The 22,882-nt window shown below is 40.3% G+C and overlaps 1 protein-coding gene across 3 annotated transcripts in view; it reads right to left on the minus strand.

The window, feature by feature from the left end:
• Positions 1–22,882, minus strand: part of GAD1 (glutamate decarboxylase 1) — a 178,203-nt gene that overhangs the window by 13,236 nt on the left and 142,085 nt on the right. For all 3 annotated transcript variants that reach the window (XM_082261329.1, XM_082261327.1, XM_082261328.1), the window contains 7 exons: positions 20,565–20,677; positions 18,572–18,687; positions 14,024–14,103; positions 10,514–10,568; positions 6,926–7,042; positions 6,764–6,828; positions 1,823–1,901 (listed from right to left, as the gene is read on the minus strand). In XM_082261329.1, coding sequence (XP_082117455.1) covers positions 1,823–1,901; positions 6,764–6,828; positions 6,926–7,042; positions 10,514–10,568; positions 14,024–14,103; positions 18,572–18,687; positions 20,565–20,677 — 625 coding nt within the window. The remainder of the gene's footprint in view (positions 1–1,822; positions 1,902–6,763; positions 6,829–6,925; positions 7,043–10,513; positions 10,569–14,023; positions 14,104–18,571; positions 18,688–20,564; positions 20,678–22,882) is intronic.

Here is a 22,882-nt window from a genome sequence, read left to right on the forward strand (position 1 = left end):
TCCTGTGCGAACTGTCAGATCGCACTGCGATATGTGATCAAACTGGGGGTGTCGTTAACATTTCATTGACACCCCCTGGGTATCGCATATGGCAGTGTGAACTGCCAGGGGTGCGTTTGCGATGCGGGAACAGGCTGCGAATTCGAAGCCTTCCCGCATCGCACAAGTGTGAACCGGGACTTGAAAACTGAAGTGTAGTCAACTTCCATAACTATTGGCCCCTCAAGGGGTAATGCCTGAGCCAGATCACGCACTTTAGAAATTGTTACCTTGGGGAGGTATGCACTGGGCAGCCTACTGTTAGAGAGTTAGAAAAAGACATTGCAGAATGTTTGTTATGCTGCTGGGCTGTACTAACAAGATGTTCAGTAAAGTCTGATCAATTGTTTCATGCCTGGTCTGAAGCTTTTACAAAAGGGGTGCACGGAGGTACACCGCGTATCTAAAGGAACAAGGCCTGTAAGTACCTACGGGGGTGAAGAAAAAGGAATAGAAGTCCATCAGGAAGCGTTAACTCAGCAGAGAAGTTGGCGGGAAGTGTGTAGTTGCTCACTTCTAAGCAAGGGTTCCACCTTAATGTTGAGTCAATATAAACGAGGCCCCACCTAGTCCTGGGCATTAGTGAGTGCATATACAAGAAGAGTTGCCCCCATGTGCAGGCAGGGCCGGATTAAGAGCATCATGGGCTTGGTGCTGAGGATTTTGAAGGGCCTTAAGGGCCGTGCCTTGGCATGCACCCAGAGGAGGAAGGGTGCAGCCATGCATGCCTAATTCAACATGGGATGCTGTCTCTGAAGCCCATAAACACATCCATGCATCGGCAACTATCCCTCCTTGTCCGGCCTTCATGCTGTGTGGGGAGGTTCTGAGGGAGCTGCCTGGGGAAGCGAGCATAGAAGCCAGACTTCTGTGTTTACAAGTGACAGAAGAGCTGTAACAGTGAATATGGCCAACCTGGGGCGTATATAAAGGTAGGGGCCTGGAGCTGCAGCTCCAATAGCCCCTACGTTAATCTGGCCCTGTGTGCAGGGCGAGTAGGCCCTGCCCACAAACAACCATAGCCAACAGACAGTCTGCTATTTCCTATGGAATCTGCCCACTGCCTGCTGTCAATCACAAGGGGAGAGTGGACCTGATAGAAAACTAGTCCCTCAGCTTCAACTTTAGGTTCTGCCTACTGTCAATGCCACTAACTGCTAAGAGACCGTTGGTATTAGAAAACATGCCAAATTGCTAGCACAATGCACTGTACAGAGATAAGCACTTTGTCTGTCTCTGTATGCCAAATTATAATTGGTCTTTATTGAATTTCCCCTCGCTGTCTCCCATTTTCTGAGTGTGAGGTATGTTTGACATCAGGTGACTCTGAAATGAATGTGTTAGGTTCAGATAGGGTAAGTTCAGCTGAATACAAGAGAAATACGTGGCTGCATAGTATCAAGTGTGACTGGTTACAGCTCCTAATTTTCCAGTAGCCCTCTTAATTTTTCTTTGCAGGCAGGTTTATGAGGCATTTTTTCTGTGCTTCTGGGTAGGACTGTAACCCATCAACACATTAAGCAACCTTCCAGGGCTCCAGTGTACAGGCTGAGGCTGCAGAGGGCTTGCAAACAGAGCAACAAATGAACCAATGAACATACTAATTTGCATTTTTGGTCACTTCAGATGCAAGACCTTCTAGAAAAATATGAGTACCAAGACAAAAAAATATAGAAACACTCTGCAGCATTTCTTGATTTAAGGACCTTTTTTTAATTTTCTGAAATTATTTTTATGAAATGTTTTGTACGTTTTAACTGTTTCATACCACTTAGCATTTTACCTTTTCCTTTATGAGAATTGCAGAACATTGAAGTAATACACCCATCATTTTGTGAGGGTTCCAGGTGACAGAGTTGGCTCTAGAGTACAGAAAAGACATAAGTATATGTTATAAGTACAAATGATGGGTCATTAATTTCACACCAATAAAGAAACAAAGGGTATACAGATGATTTATGATAAATAATTTAGGAAAAGAAAGCCACAAAAGAAAACAAATCAAACAAAGCAGCAAATTACAGAAAAACACCATAAACACCTATTTCTGAGGCATTTAGTTAACACAACAGGCACTGACCATACACAATGAGCTTGTTGCAAAAAGTAGAGGATAATACATCATATCTTAGGTAACAGTGGAAATTACGAATCACCAGGTTCTGGAGGTAAAGGTTAGGACAGAGGATACACATGGTTCCCATGGGAGGTCTTATTGAATTCAATGTAAGTGTCCCCTATGTCCATATGTTATTATTTACCAAGTGCATCCATTCCACAAGAGTAGGGGGTATGGTTATTAGAAAAATAGAATAGCCCCCAATGTCATTGATCCCCCAATCAAACCTTTTTTTTTTTTCAAGGTATTAAAGGTTTTTACCCTTGCCCCAAATGTGGGGTTTTTCCAACTCCTTAAATTTAAAGGCAGAGAAATGGTGTCCTTTCAATCTCAACAGTACTCTAGGGTTTATGATATACAGTCCTTTATAACATGGGATCGCATACTAGCACATTATGTGAAACTTACCCTAGAACAGGGATGGCGAATCCTGGCACCCCAGATGTTTTGGAACTACATTTCCCATGATGCTTAACTACACTGCAGAGTGCATGAGCATCATGGAAAATGTGGTTCCAAAACATCTGGGGTGCCAAGGTTCCCCATCACTGCCTTAGAACGAAGCCCTCCAGCGGTGCGCTGTCACCGCTGAAGGCGCTTCCATCTTCATCTGGTCTTTCTTCCGGGTTCGTGGACTCCAGCTGTGAGAGTGGCAGGAGCTGCAACGACCTCACTCCTGCACATGCGAGGAGGAACGGTCGCTTACGGCACAGGACTCTGAAGGAACAGCTCGGGTATGCCGTTCCTTCAGAGCGCATGTGCTGGCGATATCACCGGCTGCCTTTAAAGTAAATATTTCCTAAATGGTGCACATTTAGGAGATATTTACTGTACCTATAGGTAAGCCTTATTATAGGCCTAACTATAGGTAAAACTCATGCATGGGAGTTGACTCCCACTTAAAAAGAACACATTGCTTGTATATAATCTAAACTTTTAGCCATAGAGTACCCAAACATTATGCGAAATACCATAAAGACCATGCGTCAGGGAAAATGTTTATGGCCATAGATACATTCTCCCCATATTGGAGAGGGAGCTTTACTAAAAGGGACATTTCTTATCTTGAGACCTGATGGATATATAACCTAAAAATATTTGGCTTAAATGTTGAATAGGATGTGAATACGTTTATTTAACCACAATTAATAGAGGTTCTGGGGCCATCATAATGGAAATATGGATTAGCCAAAAGTGTGGGAATCAAGTTTTTGATTTTCTTGCATATATATTTCTTCCTACCAAGGTTTTTCATGTCTGTTTTATAAATATATTTTATATTTAATTTTGACTGTTAAGGTTCTCAATGTCTGCTGTACATATATTTTTATACTGTTTTAAGTTATTTCAGTTTTAACAAAATGTGTTCATTTCTGGCTCCTCTATTGGTTTTAACATTACTTGGATTTATAGTATATTTCCAAACAAACAGATCAGCAGTAATTGTTTAGAATTTGTATTTAGTTTATTTATTAGATGGCACTTCATATTGGTTTCTATGCAGTAGCATTTGTTTCCAGGAAGGCTGAGTTTTCCCAGATGTATATATATATAGTATGAGCATGATGGATGCGATCTAGTCAGTCCCCTGATGATCATTTATGGTATGACTTTATTATGCGCAGTTTCTGGCATTTTTAACTGGCTCTTGAGCATTTGCCTGGTTAGATTAAGTAAAGCGATGGTGTGGATTTTAAATGTGAGTGCACATTTTTCCCTTGACACAGATCTGTACTACAGAATCAGATCCTTTATAGTGCCTCCCTTCCAGTCAGCTCTGCAGGACCTCCGAGTTCAGTTCCTCTGTGACTCTTAAGGCCCTCAGGTCGACCACTGGAGACCACATGGCAACTTCTACAGAGGAGGAGGCAGCCGCCCCTCCCTCTGGGACTCCGCTCTTCAGATGAAAGACCCCAAGCACATGTGCTCTTGGCATTTATACAGTATCCCAGCATGCACATAGGCACTTTCCTCTGACAATCACTAGGGCTGTAATAAATGCCTGTGCACTAATTTGTCAGGTTTCCTCCCACTGTCCAATATGCCTCCCGATTGGTCCGGTGTGAAACACTTCAGACAAACTGAGCTGCACCTGAGCACCATGAGCAGACCTCACTAACAGATTCTGCTCTCTGATCTGCAGAGAACAATTTAGATTTACCTGGCAATCCTTCTGGCAAGCAGAAAAGATTCAAAAGTATACTCTCTCTAGCACTTACCTAGGAGGGTGCTACATAAGAAAAAATATTGTTTGGAATTTTTATGGTTCACATATTCTTTAGAAAAAATAAGCAACATATCCAGGAAGGTCACACCACTACTCACATCCTGCTGCATTAGTTTACACTTTTCTGTCTGCCTGCACAATACTCATTGTGATATGAATGAGCCTCATAATACAGGCAAGGTTTTCTCATTGTGATGTGAATGAGCCTCATAATACAGGCAAGGTTTTCTCATTGTGATATGAATGAGCCTCATAATACAGGCAAGGTTTTCTCATTGTGATGTGAATGAGCCTAATAATACAGGTGAGGTTTTCTCATTGTGATATGAATGAGCCTCATAATACAGGCGAGGTTTTCTCGTTGTGATGTGAATGAGCCTCATAATACAGGCGAGGTTTTCTCATTGTGATATGAATGAGCCTCATAATACAGGCGAGGTTTTCTCATTGTGATATGAATGAGCCTTATCATACATGCAAGGTTTTCTCTTCTCATTATGACATGAATGAGCCTCATCATATAGGCAAGGCTTCCTCTGTGTATGAATGACAATGCTATGCAATGCAAAACAAATGATTGGCTCACAGCGTTGGGAGCTCTCAGGTTGATATATGGCATACAAATGATTGCTGCACAGAATCCGAAATTCCTATAGCCTTAAAACTAGAAGTTTCTTTTGTCACATTAAAAATAAACTAGACCAACTATGTTTTTGTTTCCTTTTGGTATTTAGAAGTATGTTTCCTATGCACAGTCACGTTTTTATTTTCTGTGTAGCTTAAGGGCTCCTGTAGAATAAAATGATGATTTGTAAATGAATATACAATGTGTGTATCTTATATAACACAGCACAGCATGTTCTCTCTGTCCCTTGCCTGCAGGGCTCATGCTCTGCTACAATAGACCCCTTGATGGTTATAGCAATAGATGTTCTCTCATATATTTTATTTCAGCAGCCTTATTTTTACTGACGTTTTTGTCAAATTTCAGTGGGGCAAGTAAACAGGTCATGTCACAATGCCTTGCCCACAGGCAATGGAAAAAGGGCAAGGCAGGAACTTTGGTTCGTTGGCAACTGTCTGATCAATACATGCTAATGAGAAGAGTGTTATTACATGTGACGGTTTTCTCTCGTTATAGAGAAAGAGAGGCACCACAATGTCCTGCACTCTGACCATGTTAGCATATCTTTGCAAAACGTGACCTGTTTCACATCTTCCAGAGGAAATACTAAAGTGCTGGATCACTGATGATGGACAAGCAGGGAACAAAGATATGCCTATTTACTGTATGTGCTTCAGGGAAGCAGATGTACTTATGCATTCATTTCAATACCTATTAAATGTTACAGAAGATTCACATTATTTAATGCAGATAATGTATTTTCTTTGGCTGCCGGTAATAGGCAATTGGTTGAGTTATCTTTTGTTAACACTCATATTGAGCAAGGGTCTCCAAAATTTCTAAAGAAGGGATCAGTTTATTGTCCTTCAGACTTTGGGGGGGGGGGGCAAACTGTGACCAGGGGGAGTAGAAAATGTCACAGCATCAGTGGGAGTAACAATTCATCAGGCTTAGTGGTCACAGGGGAATAAAAAATTACATAGTGCCTGTGGTCAGTAGGAGGAGGTATATTACCCCATCATTTGTATTAATGGGAGGAATAGTGCCCCATCATTAGTGCCAGTGGGAGGAATAGTGCTCCATTGTTGGTGTCAGTTGGAGGAATATTGCTCCATCTTTGGTGTTAATAGTAGAAACAGTGCCCCATCATTGGTATCAATGGGAGCAATAGTGCCCCATTGTTGGTATCAAAGGGAAGAAGAGTGGTGTCATTGGGAGAAATTTGTCCCAGGAATAGTGACCCACTAATGAATAGTAGGAGTGGGAAGCCCCACTGTTGGTGTCAGTAGAAGGAATAATGCCTCGTTGTTGCATTAGTAGGAGGAATAGTGCCTCATATTAGTGGGAGGAATAGTGCCCCAAAGTCTGCATAAATGCAAACAAAGGCCTGCATCTGGCCCATGGGCTGCAGTTTGGAAACCACTGATACAGTATATGGAAATCTCATTGGTCTAAGGTAGAATGGACTATCTGCAATGCCAAATTTCACCAGCAGGTGGGACTGCAGGCACAGCCTAAAACTACATACAGCTTTCGCTTTGGGCTGAAGGGGGGTGTCTGTGTTACTCCAGCCTAGTCCTGCCTTACTGAGAGCAGGCACCACACAATGTCATACCCCTTGTCTTTTCTATCTGTATGCTGGCAAGGGGGCAAATAACGAGTGACTGATAGAAACAAGCTAAGTTGCTTTGTAAATCATAGAATTAGTGCTAAGACGAACACAGGTATCTTCATAATCTTTTTACTTGCTTACCTTTCTATTCCATTTAATTTATGGCGATGCTTCCTAGACATGAGCAGTCCACCTCCCCAGGCAGCCTGTATCAATAAAAAGAATACATGTCAAGTGACAGTGACTGACAAGAAAACTGGCTTCAGGACTGACAATTAAATAGAACGTGTGTCCTGTACTCACGTCTACATGAAGCCAAAGGTCATATTTCTCACATATGTCTGCAATTTCATCGATGGGGTCAAACGCTCCGTATACTGTTGTCCCAGCTGTAGCATTGACATAAAGTGGGACATGTCCCTGTAATATACACAGTGATGTAAGTATACATGTACTGTAATTGCTATATAAATCCTGTAAAATAATATATTTTAACAATATATATAAAACTATACTGAACTACATCCTGACCTAGATCTATGTACATAAAGTAAAAAAAGGAAGGACCCCTGCACAGATGTTGCAAACATCACTGAATGCATCTATAATACATACAAAGATTTTTATTGCAACAAATGTGTAGCAAATAAACAGCAAAAAAGTAATGACATTTAAAACTATATTACTTACATTTATACTAACATGTTGTGGTAATGTGCTTTATCATGTGTGTTTTTCAACCCGTGGTAAAGCACATAACAAGTTCATGTGTGTTTCCGCAACCCGTGGTAATGCACATACCATATATTACTGTGTCAAGGTGTCAATCATATTGAATAGCACCCTAGTGCACTTTGTGTTACAAAAGAAGTGTCAAGTCCGAGATTTGGCGTGTAAGGGTGCATTGGCAGCCCAATTTAAATGGGCTTCCATAATGTAACAAATGTTAACCACTTAAGCCCCGGAAGATTTTACCCCCTTCCTGACCAGGGTTTTTTTTTGCGATTCGGCACTGCGTGACTTTAACGGACAATTGCACGGCCGTGCGACGCTGTACCTAAACAAATTTGACGTCCCTTTTTTTACCACAAACAGAGATTTCTTTTGGTGGTATTTGATCACCTGTGCGATTTTTACTTTTTGCGCTATAAACAAAAAAAGAGCGTCAATTTTGCAGAAATAACAATATTTTTCAAATTTTTTTATATGAAATTCCCCAAAAAAAATGTAAAAATCAAATTTTTTTTTTTTCACAAATTTTTTTTAACATTTTAGGCCAATTTGTTTTATGCTACATATGTTTGGTAAAAAAAAATCGCAAAAAGCGTATTTTGATTGGTTTGCACAAAAGTTATTGCGTTTACTAACTAAGGGAAAGATTTCTGTGATTTTTGGTGTTTTTTTTTTAACGCGTAATGGCGGCGATCTGCGTTTTTTTTTGCGGTATTGCGACATTGCGGCGGACAGATCGGACCCTTGACTGACATTTTTGACACTTTTGGGGTTGCCAGTGACATTACTACAGTAATCAGTGCTATATATATGCACTGTTACTGCAAAATGACACTGGCAGGGAAGGGGTTAACTTTATTGGGGAAGGAGGGGTTAAGTGTGTCCCTAGGGGCGTGTTTCTAACTGTGATTGGACATGGCTACTGGTGTAGGAACAGTGATCAACCGCCCTACATAGTAGAACCGTATGATCACTATTCATACATAGGGGAGAATGACAGGCGGCTTTGTTTACATTAGCCGCCTGCCTTTCTCCCTTCATGGCGGACGATCGCGAGTGACCGGCGGACATCGGGTCCTCCGGTCACACGCACGGACTTCCCAGGGAACAAGCCGGGGCGGGCGTGTGCCTCCGCGGGTGCACACTCGCCCGCTATTGGCTCACAAGCAAACGACAGGCTAGTGACGTACCCATACGTCACTTTGCCTGGCCGGGGCTGACCGCCGCAGTATATGTACTTGCGGCGGTCGGCAACCAGTTAATGCACTGCAAAGTAGTTAATAGGTTCTAAGACAAAAACTGCAATACCGCCCTACAAGAGGAATAAACCCCCCCGCCCCCCCTAGGGGTTAACTCAGATCCGAAATACTGTAGATCTCACGCCTTACCACTTTTGGATCTCCATAAGCTTGGTTCACTTGACTGCGGATTTCTTTATGGTTCTCTCTTTTGTGGCTTTTCAGATTTTCTTACACTTTTGATTTTAAATTACCTTTTGGTGTTATAAGTTATTTGTTCTGGAATTCACATTTTAGGTATATCCCCCTGAACAGTTGCACCTGTTGTGATATTTTCTAATTGTTTAAAGTGATTCTAAACGTACATTTTTTGTTTTTTTAAATAATAGCCATGTCATACTTACCTGCATTGTGCAATGGTTGTACACAGAGCAGCCCCAATTCTCCTTTTCTTGGGTCCCCCGCCAATGCTCCTGGCTCTTCCCCATACTACGGTAGTGATGCATACTAAAACATTATGACTTTATCGTGTAGGTTTTTTTTTTCCAGCAGGTTTACAACCGCTTTGAGGTAAACAATCTTCTGCATTTAGAACTACTTTAAAGTATTTTGCCTAATGATGCACTGATTTGTTTTTTTTTAAGAGAGCTTACTGCCTACGTTTAGATACTATCACCACCTCTGAGGTCATGTAGGATTTAGAGAAGACAAATAAGTAAATAGAGCAGCCTTTCTCAACCTTTTCAACACAGAGGAACTCTTGAAATACATTTCTGGTCTTGGGGAACCCCTGGTAAAAATTATAAATCTACAACTCATGACACATTAGTGTGACAGTCAGTGGGACGAATGCTCCTTAAGGCCCGTACACACTTGACGGAAATCGGAAGAAATATCCTCTGATTTTTCTCTCTCATGCTCAGCGGTCATAACCGTTTTTAGTTGACAGTGCATAATGTTCACGAAATTTCTCCTCCGATTTTTTTTTTTTTTTGGGACATTTGTTCCTAGACTTCCGGGTTGTCAGCAACTTCAGATCATGCGCGGTTTTTCATATCCGATTTTTCGCGGATGTACTGCATACATATTAAACAATAATTGGTTGTCTGGGGACGGAGGATAAAAATTTTGGTGTTTGTCCCTCCGTTTTTTTCATTGAAAATGTCGGCATCGGCTGCTGAAAGTGGTGTACGCACTAGCCAAAAAACGTACGATTTTACCTCGGACGGGAATTTTCAGCAGATTTTCTACTAGCGTGTACCCCACTTTACTCTTGTCATCATTGGGAAGAATTACCCCCTTACAGATAGCTAAAAGGAACAATGGTTTCATTGGAAACTTATCTGAGAGGCAGAAATTGTCTACTTGCTCAAGGAACTTCTAGCATCCTCAGGAAGAACCCTAGGGTTCCGCGGAACCCTGGTTGAGAGACCCTGACCTAGAGGGAGGAACGGTCTGTCAGCTATGAATTGTCTTATTAGTTCAGCATTTCTGAATGCAAAGGAAAATAGAGTAGGTGCAGTTAGGTATTAGATACCAGAACATGAAATTGCTAATATGGTTGTACATTTCACTTTATTTCACATTACAAAGTGGGCAATCCACACTATTTAGGTATAATGTCATTTTTTATTCACTCTCTATTTAACCTATAAAGGGACTGCTTAATTAAAATTGGAAACAAGAAATTAACAGAAGAGTGAAAAATAAAATTTTTCGATATCAGCCAGTCAGAGTTCACCTTTTATTTTATGGAATTCTGAGTGATTACTGAGGCCAACTGTTTTTCTATGCTCATTTGTTTCTCCATTTTAAAAGGAGAAGCCCCAAATTGATTTTTTCCCCCCAACATACTCTACCTCTAATCGGTGTTTAAAGTCACTAATTGCAGTACAAGTAAGCTTTTACTAATTCCACAAACCTTTTGTTTAGCTTCAAGGATTTTGGCTTCCAAGTCAGCAGGAATGATCTTTCCTCTGTAATTATAGTAAAAATTGTCAGGTGTGAAATGAAACAGACACAGAGAACATCAGCTGCAGAAAATGCTATTTAATAGGGCTTTTTATACAGGCCATTAGTGATGTGACACATGGCAGTGTGATGTCCCTCTCTCACTACAATAAGAAATATTTTATCCCTTAAATACATTTAAAGAGCTAGATCATTTCAGAAAAAATACTAGAAGCTGTAGTCTTTAACCACTTCTGGACCAGAAGGTTTTACCCTCTTAATGACCAGGCCATTTTTTGCGATACGGCACTGTGTTAATTTAACTGACAATTGCACGGTCGTACGATGCTGTACCCAAATAAAGTTGATGCCCTTTTTTTTCCCAAAAATAGAGCTTTCTTTTGGTATTTAATCACCTCTGTGGTTTTTATTTTTTGTGCTATAATCAAAAATAGAGCGACAATTCTGGAGGAAAAAAAAAAAAAAACAACAACAATATTTTTTACTTTCTGCTATAAAACACAGCCAATAATAAAAAAAAATTAAAAAATCTAAATTTTTTCATGATTTTAGGCCAATATGTATTCTGCCACATATTTTTGGTAAAAAAAAAAAATCTCAATAGGTGTACATTGATTGGTTTGCACAAAAGTTATCGCGTCTACAAACTAGGGGATAGATTTATGGCATTTTTGGCAATGGCGATGATCAGTGACTTTTAGTGGAATTGCAACATTGCAGTGGACAGATCGGACACCTAATTGACACTTTTGAGGGGACCAGTAACATTACTACAGTAAAAATATGCACTGTTACTGTACTAATGACACTGGCAGGGAAAGGGTTAACACCAGGGGCGATCAAAGGGTTAAGTGTGTCCCTAGGGGGTGCTTTCTAACTGTGTGAGAGATGTACTCACTAGATGCACATAGAAATCTGTGTTCCTGAATAACAGGAACACAGGATCCCTGTGTTTATCTGTGACAGGACGGCAGTCTGCCTTGTTTACATAGGCAGACTGCTCTTCTGTCTTTATGGAGAACCATTGTGGGTGGCCGGCGGACATCGCGCGGCCCCACTGGCTAATGCACGAAACGGCGTACAGGTCCATCGATTCGCGCAATAGAGCTGACCTGCTGCAGTATATGTGCTGCAGCTGGTCAACAAGTGGTTAAAGTAAATGTGAACCTCACCTTGTAAAACAACCTAATTAGTTTTAAATAGAAAATAAAGGCAAAACATTTATGTATACCTATAAAAACCATTATAAATATGTTTTCCCCCATTTTTTTATAAGTAATCACATATCCTATGTTCTCAGGTGCATAAGAAGATCAAAGAGCTGGGGGAGGAGAACAGCAGTTCACATGTCTTCCTAGTAAAAGGCTGTGCAGGGCGGGGGCATGTCAGCACAAATTAGATCATTGGAGGAGAACAGGCAGAAATCTGACTACACTGTTGTGCTTTAATGCCTAGTGTGGTCAGCTTTTAATAAGAAAAAGAGGGACTGACAGGAACACCAGGTATGTCACACTAAGGATGCATTACAAGACCACAGGATACTTTTTCATTTAAGTACATGGTGCTGCAAGCACATATTAGGAATAGGAAATGTTGGGGTAACACATTCTTTAAACCTTTCCAATTATATAGAAAACATAGATTTTCTTTAAAACGGAAAAACATAAAAATGGAGATGCTGCCAAATGTTTGTTTATATTATCAAGGTGTTGGCAACTTGAAGGTGACTGGATGTGGTTGATGCCAACACCATATTCAAATTTACAGTTCCCTAAAATATAGAATATCGTATACAAATTTAGCATTGCCTTGAAATACGCATTACAGACCCCTAAAGTCTGTAATTTTATCAACTCCCATAAATAAAGGGACAATCCACATAAAATGTATATTTTAGTTATAGGTGGAAAATGGTAGGCTGAGTCAGCCCCTGGCTTCTTATATACTGAATACTCCAACAGTGAAATCTTTCTTCCATAATCCCCACTCTGTTATTTTCCCATTTAGTGTTTTTAGTGTTTTTAGCATCCCCTGCTGCATCCTGAGTAATTTAAAATAAAATATTTAGCAGGTTGAGAGGCCCATAATGGCCATAGAAGGCTGACAGACCAAGGAGCTCAAGCCCAGTTCCTAAGAATTATAAGAAACAGTATAACTTTAAAGTATATACTAAAAACTAAAATATCAGTTTTGTGAGAAAGGTGAGTTGCAGTCAGTGGCGGATGGCGATCAGTAATTCGGGGGGGGGGGGTGGGGTGCGGCGGGGGCAAACCAATGCGCACCCCCCGGTCCGTCCGTCTGTACCGTCAGTCAGTTGGCAGACGACAACGGCCTGCCTCCTTACCTCCTCCTTCTCCTTCAGCCGTGTCTCTTCTGCCTCTTCCTGGCCACTGACCAATATGATCGCTTCTCCTTTTGGCCAATCAGGAAAGGGGTCTCACAACCCTCTTCCTGATTGGCTGGGAGGAGAGTCAATATGACAATAGCAAATATTCATTGGCTATTGTCACACAACTGGGTGGGCTCAGGGTGCAGTGCTCTGGCCCCCGAGCCCACCCTTTTTTCGAAGCCTATTAAAGCATCTGGCTCTAAATAGGTGCTTCAAAAAAAAAAAATCCCCTTTGGAATCCATGCGTCCGGCGCCCCACATGTAGATTAGGGGGCCGGATGCATGGATAGGGGGGGCCGCGCCCCTGCGCCCCCAATGGACGAGCCGCCACTGGTTGCAGTGCTCAAAAATAATCATACAGACCGTTTTAGCATTGCACCACAAAGAATCATGGAGATATAAGGGGTGGCCTTGAAGGCTCCTACAACTGAATAAAATTGTATTGTATATAAAATTCATTTTGTTACCTGTAAATAACAAGATACACAATAACCTAAGATTAAATTCATTTTTTTTTTGTTTTTTTATTTAAAATGCAATACATTTACTTATTCTGTATGTTTCAAATATTGCACTGAAACATTTACCATCAAGACTGACTAGAGCATCCTCTGATAGGATAAATGGTCAGTCCATCATTTAGGCCAGATTCACACTGCTCTGTTTTTGGGCACAATATTGTAAATCTGGCCCTTATGCTATGCTTTAAAGCAGGGATCCTCAAACTAGGGCCCTCCAGCTGTTGCGGAACTACACGTCCCACGAGGCATTGTAAAACTCTGATATTCACAGACAGGACAAGGCATGATGGGAATTGTAGTTCCTGAACAACTGGAGGGTCATAGTTTGAAGACTCCTGCTTTAAAGAAAACTTGTCAGTAGAAAAAAATGAATGTTGCCACCGCTGACCTCTCTTCTCAAAAATGCAGTTTGGCTGACTATCATACTGGGGGAAGGTCAGAATAATAGCATTGTGATAGCATAATAGCATAAAAGCAGTGTTTTCAGAAGGAAACCAGTAATGGCAGTCTGTCTCTGGTTTACTGAGAAATAATTTTCAAAGTTGCTTACCTCTCATTGCATTTCACCTGGATGACATTGTCTGTCCCGAATCCTAGTGCAGCTCCAGCTTTCTTCATAGAGTAGTGACTCTGGGATAAGATGAATATTGTATATTGAGAAAGAGTGAAGCAGTTTAATTACCAAGAAAAGGTAGGAAATGGATGTTACTTCAGCAATGAAACCTAGAGGTAAAATTGTTACAATTTTAAGCTTACCTTATTCTTTGTGAAATTGCGATAACATGAAGGGTATGACATTTGTATACAATGGGCTGAAAACTGCCCTTTAGGCCTAGTACACATGGGCCAAATGTCAATAGAAACCAGCCAAAATGCGGCCTGTGTGTACTGCAGCCAGTCCGACAGAAGCTGCCCATTCCGCTGGCCTCTGTCGCTGGGGCATGACCGAAAAAGGTCTCCTGATCAGCCCCCGATCAGCACTCTCAGCCACTTGCTGAAAGTGCTGACCCGAATGTTCTTTTGGGGGGACTGTCCCCCTGTCAGAACACAAAAGAACAGCAGGGGAAATTGCTGTACTAACATCGGATAGTTAGTACAGCGGCTCCTCCTAAACTGTACGTTTTTTTTTCGTTCAGCCCTGCTGGGTTGAGTGGAAAAAAAACTACTAGTGTGTACTAGGCTTTAATGTGGTTCCCATGCAAGCTTGGGTCTTTTTTATTTTAAATGTAAACCTCCCAGTATTCAATCAGAAGCCTGCAATATGATTACAGAGATTTTGGATATATAGTTTACGGTTATTTCAAATATATTTAAACCCAAAAAAGTTCTCTTTTAGTTTTGCATAGAGTAGAAAGGGTTCAATTTTGATTCTGTCATTTGCGTCCCGTTGTAAATGTTTCCCTTCACTTTCTGTCTCAGAGGAGCACGGGAAAAAAATAAATGTCTCCAAAGTGAGGGAAATTAACAGATGCAACTGTCCCCATTGAAACACTTTATCCCTATTCTAGTTCAAACTTGTGGCTGTTCCCTAAAACCCCGTACACACGTACTGATCGTCGGCCGAACGATCGGCCGTCTTTTGTCCAGGGCTGTCGTGTCTGTTGAAAACTGCAAAAGACTGCACACGAATTTTGTCGGCCAACAACAGCCGCCTGCAGAAGTGATGTCATATGATGGTTAACTTTCCTTGTCTTTTTTCTTTTCTGAGCATGCCCAGTCTTGCTAATCTGCTGTCTGTCGGCCAAAATCTGTACTGACTGGCGAACAATCGGCCGTTCTGGTGTTGGCCAACAAAAATTTTAATGCCTGCACGACAGATTCTATTTCGGCCGAAAATGCGCTGTCGGCTGTCGAAAGCATCATACTAACAAGCCTACAATCGGCCGATCGGTCGTCGGCCGAATATTTACGTCCGACAATCGGTACGTGTGTACGGGGCTTTACTTTCCTTCCAGTCTTCCTACACAGATTGTGATAAAAACATAGCAGGGTTGTTTCTCCACTCAAAAAATACTATTTAATATGTTCAGGATTACATTTTTTTTTTTTACAAATATTTATTTATTTTTATTTTTTAATCTGTAAAAATGTAATATAGGTTATGGATCATTTAGATTACCATCATTAGGTTAAATTCTAGAATATTTTTTCCCATATTTACTTGTCTATTAATAGTTGCTAAATTAAAAAAAATAATTGGAATCCATGCGTCTGGCGCCCCACATATAGATTAGGGGGCCGGATGCATGGATAGGGGGGCGGTGCCCCTGCGCCCCCAATGGACGGGCCGCCACTGGTTGCAGTGCTCAAAAATAATCATACAGACCGTTTTAGCATTGCACCACAAAGAATCATGGAGATATAAGGGGTGGCCTTGAAGGCCCCTACAACTGAATAAAATTGTATTGTATATAAAATTCATTTTGTTACTTGTAAATAACAAGATACACAATAACCTAAGATTAAATTCGTTTTTTTTGTTTTTTTATTTAAAATGCAATACATTTACTTATTCTGTATGTTTCAAATATTGCACTAAAACATTTACCATCAAGACTGACTAGAGCATCCTCTGGTAGGATAAATGGTCAGTCCATCATTTAGGCCAGATTCACACTGCTCTGTTTTTGGGCACAATATTGTAAATCTGGCCCTTATGCTATGCTTTAAAGCATAGAATAAGGGCCATATTTACTTGCCTATTAATAGTTGCTAAATTAAAAAAAAATAATAATATTTCTATGGAGCGGAATAGTCCAAATACAAATTTACACACATAACTGAGTGACCCCTCTTTGTCCTGTCCAATTAGGAAGGCAAACAATTTCTGTTGTGCTCCCTTTTAAGGAAACCCGAACCACTCTGTAACATCTCTGTCATTTTTGCACCTTGTTTTTTTTAAAAACTCACCTAGGTTACTAAATGAACTGGCTTCCTCTCAAAAAGCCCAGATTGTGCAATTGTGAGTAAGTTCATTAGGGCATTGGCTAGTAATGGTTGATTACATTTAGCTGGACTTGTTTAGTTGGTAGGACTGGGAAAAACACCTCCAACTTTACAGAACAAGTCTAGCTGAGTGTAACTACTACTAGATATTCCATGACCTGAAACAAAAAGGAAAATCTTACACGCAGGGAAAGATATGCAATAAAAAAAAAAAGTACAGGTAGCAGAGGTGCCAAAATCACAGGAAAAAAGATATATCTCAGTGAGACATTAGCTTCATTAAAGAATAAACATTATTAAACACCATATAACATGTTTTGTGGCTAGTCATCACTTCTTCAGGCATGGGGTGAAAGCACAAGCTTAGTGTCAGGAAGACACTAGACATAGTACAGATGAATCCTCGAGACATACACAAGCAGATGGGCGGGTGCCCATTCCTCTATGCATAACCGTGTGCAGATGCGTATGCGCATGAGTGAACGTGCACGCACGCCTGTCGCTAATTTTGGCACCAATGGGACTATTTAAATTGCAGAAGTTCTATTAGCCAGTACTGTCTGATCTACAGTTTTTACCCATGTTCCTGTATCTGTTCCTGTGTTGACTTCTGTTAATGACCCAGCATGCCCTGACCTTGCTTGAACGCTACCTGCCCTGACCTTGGCCTGTCTTTGGATTTGCTCTGCTCCTGCTGATCAGCCTGATTCTACATTGTTGACTTCTGCTTTTATCCTGACTATTCTCTGCCTGCCATTTATGCCTGTATCTGACCAACTGTTGCTGGCCTTGCATCCAGTCACCCACCTGTCCTGCTCTGCATGCTACTTGGTCCCTGCTGGTCTCCCACCTGAGTGCTGCCAGTTCTTCTGCACCTGCTACCTGCCAGCTGCCTGTCAAGCACCTTCCACCCGCTGTCTGCCCAATTCAGGGTCTGCTGTCTCTGCTGACATCTGCTGTTACTAGCAGTCTGACCTGTCTCTGGTGACACACCTGCTACCCACTGCCATGGCTGAGGGAACACCTTACAGGTACTCATACCTCGCCATGCTCTCACGGGCCACTGTCGCAACATCAGTGATCTCAGAGCCAGGGCTGTACAAGATGCCTCCCTCTACACGTCAGGCTGTGCCATAAGGTAAGTGACACTAAAGCCTCGTACACACGCAATGATTATCGGACGACCGATCGTCTGACTTTTGTCCAAGTTGTGTTTTGTTGGTTGGAATGTGCCTAGACTGCACACGAATTTTCTCACCCAACAAAATTCTACTTCAGAAGTGATGTCATGTGTTGGTTTGCTTTCTTTGTGTTTTTTCTTCACTGAGCATGCCCAGACTTGCTCATCGGATTTTTCCCTGTCGAAATCTGTACTGACTGCACGAAAATCGGCCGTTGTGTTGACGGCCAACAAAAATTTTATAGTCTGCACACCAGATTTTTTTCGGCCGAAAAGTCGGAGTTGGTTGTCGGAAGCATCATGCTAACAAGCCGAAAATCGGCAGATCGGACGTTGGCCGAAAATTCTCTGCCAATTTTCGACGCGTGTGTACGGGGCTTTAGTCTAGCTGATCTGCAGCGTGCTCAGCAGTTAGATGAAGCATGGAAGCTCTGGCACTCCACCATTTTCAAGCTTTCACATAGCTAAACTGGATTTGGGTCTTACCCTTAGCATCTAAGTGCAACTACCAATCAAAGATTCAACCTCAAAGAGGTATTTGTCATCATTCTTGGTTGTCTCCAGCAACCCTTCCAGATACGTGTTATTACATTCTACTTTTCTTTATTCCACAACTATACTCTTTGTTTTGCACTGACAATACTACACCAGAAGTGCTGCTTTCTCATTCATTGTTTTCTCTATGAATATCTTACACTTTTTGAGAGACAAACAGATCCAAGCTAACAGTAGGGTTAGAGCATGAGCTTTTCAAGTAACTACAAAGCTCAGAAATAAAATAAATAAATAGCTCAAACCCAGCCCAGTCTTCCAATCACAGATATATTTACACAAATCTAACTAACTTTGCAGAATTTTTACTAATTTCAAGGCTTTAAACTTTGATTGTCCCATACAAGTCATGACATGTTGGAGTATGTTCTCTCTATACCTAATACTTTTGGGAAAACAATGCAGTTAGTTTGAACTCACATGCTCTGAGGTAAAGATAATCAGTCTGGGGACAGCAGCCATTCCTTTGGTTTTTACTTCTGGGAAGTATTTGTAGCGAGCGGCCATGATACTGTACATGTTGGATATTGCACCTCCTAGGAGAGGAACATAGCATATAAATCGATACACATTAGAAAGATAATCTATGCATATACTGTATATTATTATTTATATTTTTATAAAATACTGTCGTTATATAGCATACTTTTAGAAATAATCTATAAATATAATTACCAGGTATTTCCTACAGTAAAGACACACAGCTAGAATTGGTATGACCACCAGTGTAGTTGTATTAATGATGAGGAAAGTAAACATATTTAAACAATGCTTGGGATCCTGAGGGCACACATGCATTTATTTCATTCACTTGAATTTTTTTATAATGCTGTGTTATGTTTATTATGTATTTGATGTGGTTTCTTAGTGATTCTGCACCTGCCTTAGGCAAACACACTTTTATCACATAGAAATGCAAGATCAACTGTACTCAATTTCTATAGCCATTGATGTGTCTTGTGTATTGCACACAAAAGGTCTACTTGCTTTAGAAGGGCTGGCAAGAGTAAAACTAAATGTTTTGTAAACCACTAGGAAGAAAGCTAGGAGGGACCCAAGAGCTAAATAACAAATAACATAAAGATGTCAGTATAAGTTAAGTGGCCTATGGCATTGCTAACTACATGCTTATAGTAAGCTCCAACGAGCAGGGCCCTCTGATTCCTACTGTGTTAAACTCTATTGTAATTGTACTGTCTGCCATTATGTTGTAAAGCACTGTGTAAACTGTTGGCGCTGTATATATAAATACTGTATATTAATTATAAATAGTAACGCTGCATACTTATAGTACCACTGGACACTAATGCCAGTTAAAGTGTAAACTCTTTTTTACTCCCTTTTGGTCAGTTAAATATATCTCTGAAAGTGTTTTGTTATATCTGTTTTTTCCTTGTGTTAGACATTTAGAGTTGTCCTGGATCCTGTGCATACTACTTGTGTTATCTCAAGAAAACCTCCTAATTGTTATAAAGGACTGCACAACAATTTGTCTATATGCTATTGAGATGAGGAGAGCAAGAGGGATTCTGTAGTTTAACAAAAGACAACAGGACAAGACTGACACCGCTTCTTTTAATTTCAGTCCACAAGGAAAATAACGAAAATAAGAGCTGATTTTTTGTGTATTTCTGGCAGACCAACAGCTTTCTCTCTGTACTTGCATGGTTTTTAAATGGATAAAATATGGGGAAATGTGCAAATGCTTTTTTATTTTGCCCTGACACACTTTAAACAGCTAGCATAGGTGTCAAACTGTGGCCATCCAGCTTTTTCCAAACTACAAGTCCCATGATGCATTGTGCGGCTGACAGTTAAAAGCATGACTCCCACAGGCAGAGGCATGATTTCTCTGTGATTACTGTAGAAGGCCAGAAGATTGTTCTACGTTTACATTAGGAGAAAACGAAGTGAGCTGAGAAACTGACTAGAACCTCATTTCATTGCCTCTGTTGTGAATTTTGGGGATCAATTTTTCCATAATTTCTGCAGCTTCAGGTCAGTGAAGGCCTGCAGAGGTCCGTGAAGGCCTGTCTTAAAACTTTTTTTACTGCTTGTTAAGAGTATGTAAACAACTGGATGTCCATAGCCTGGCCAGAGGTTGACTTAAGAGCCTTTACTTGGTACCCCATGTCAAAAATTAAGACCTTAGCATGACCTATGCTGCAGTCAGTTTTCCATGTCACTCACATCTCTGAACCATAAATGATCAATTTTTACATCTCTCTAGATGTCAGTGTAAGTGTTTTTACATTATTTATATCAAAGCTTTTCAGTTCTTTTGAATTCATGCCTTCTAGCTTCCCTTTTATTACTCTTAGATTTTGTGCTTGAGAGCATTCCATGTGCAGTTCATATTGGAAATAAATTCCCCATTACTTTTCATGGCATTAAAGTCGTTCACGGCATTTACCTGGGGAAAAAATACCATCTCCATCCTTTCCAGACCAGCCAATTATTTCTCTCATTTTCCTTAGTGTTATTTGTTCCATCAGGACGAAAACTGGAGCAATTTCATAGGTAAACCTTCATTGAGAAAATACACAGAAAAGCCAGGTAAGATCTATATCATTTAATAGGAAAGTTCCTTATAAAGAATTAAAAAAAAAAAAAAGAAAGGTCTTTGCTGCTGCATGTAACAACACTAAAATGATAAAAAAACATTTCTGAATTTAAATTAAAAATGAATGATATTGTCATAGAAAATTCACAGCAATTTGAATTATCTTTATTCATCAGGGCACCTGCAAACTCCTGTGTTGTTTGCTACGTACATAGTTACGGTATTTAGTTACATAGTTAGTCAGGTTGAAAAAAAGACATAAGTCCACCTAGTTCAACCAACAGAAAAAATAAACAAATATAAAGCCTAAATATACGAAATCCAATACCAACAGTTGATCCAGAGGAAGCCAAATAAAAAACAATAAAGCTTGATCCAATTTGGTCTAAATTCCTTCCTGATCCCCTAGGAGGCAATTGGATATACCCCACAATAAACAATCCCTGGGGTTATTATCTATAAACGTTAACATCCTGTTATATTTTGTGCATTTGGCAATGCATCCAACTCTTTTTATAAAAAATCTACTGAGCTGGTCTGAATAAGTTCTTGAGGAAGGCTAATCCACATTTTCACAACTCTTATTGTGAAGAAGCTTTTCTGAATGTGGAGGTTAAATCTCTTTTCTGCCAGATGTAAGGAGTGCCCCCTTGTCCTCTGTAATGACCTGAATGTGAATAACTGTACATCAAGTTCACTATATGGACCTTAGTATTTATGCATAGTGATCATATATTCCCCTACTGCAATGATTTCAGCACAAATAGTAACCAGAAACCGGACATCAATGTTGGCTGTGGGAAGACTTTACATATCAGTCGTTACTTTTGTTATATAAGTAAGGCAAAGTAGTAAGGCGGAAACAAGTTACCTGCGGCCCTCCAGTTGCTCAGAGACTACAAGTTTCAACAATATAGTGAATTAATTATAGAACCAAAATGTGAAACCTATACTTTACCACACCTTTGTTCTGTCAAGTCATCAGCTTTCCTCATAGCAATGTCAGCACTAGATGAGCTTTAAAACAATTGCTAACCTTTGTAGTGGCAGGCACAGTGGAGCAATTCATCCTTAAATTTAAAACTAGAAGCAATGAAGAAGTGGGGTAAGCTGAGCTGCAAAGTGAATGACTTCAAATACTTCAAATGAATTACTCCACAGTGTCAGCATCTATTAAGGTCAGTGAGGGTTTGTTTGAAAAAGTATTTACTGCTTCTTAAGAATATGTAACTACTTTATTGTCCTCAGTCTGGCAAAGTTATACTTCAAACTACCTGTTTTTATATCTCTATTGGTTGAACTAGATGGACTTGTGTCTTTTTATATATATATATATATATCTCTCATTCCAGTTCTGAGCAGTTCTAAATTTGTTTTATACTATCAAGAATGTACCAGGGGAGCTTGAACACAGATTTGTGGCCAGGAAAACACAAAATTATTTGGCAAGAACATCCAAAACTCCTAGGCAGACAGGAACAGGGTTGGGAATTAATTAGGCGGGGATAATTTGTTGTAGACATATCCAAGACATAAGAATTCAGGACCTGGCTCAGTCATCAAGCTCCATCTATAGCTAAATATTTTTCACCAAATTGACCCTTTAAGACCTTTATAGTGCTATTAACATCTTTACTGTTACACCTGCAGCAGCCATGCCTCCAGTGCCTAGCATGCTGCTATTGCTGGGAATAGGGTAAGGAAGTGTTAAAGGGTAACTTAGTTACACATACTTTTGACTCTGGATAGAGGGCTAATTTAGTTTGACAGAGCCCATACCCAACAACAACAGGGGGGGGCTGAAAATGGGATACTGTGGAGTAGAATTGACATCACAAGGGTTAAGGTTTTACGTAATGAGTAGCCCAAATCTAATTAAAACTATTGAATGTAGTTTAAAAAAAACATCAAATGCAATTATTCATGTAGTGTCTGCCATCTACTAACCCCCAAGGACAACTTTGTTTTTACAGTTCGGTTCAGTCGATATCTGTCAGGAGTAATTATAGATGATGACTTTTTTTTAATTATCCGTGACAAAAACAAAAAGACATGTATCCAGCTTAAATGTCCATCTAATGAAGAGGAAAGACTTCATACATTGTAGGATTTTCTGTCATGTACTACTTTCACGGTGAGTGAGAGATGCCATAGATTTAATGGGATCA

This window comes from Pelophylax lessonae (genome assembly GCF_965119305.1).
Source record: "Pelophylax lessonae genome assembly, chromosome: 6".
NCBI lineage: Eukaryota > Metazoa > Chordata > Amphibia > Anura > Ranidae > Pelophylax > Pelophylax lessonae.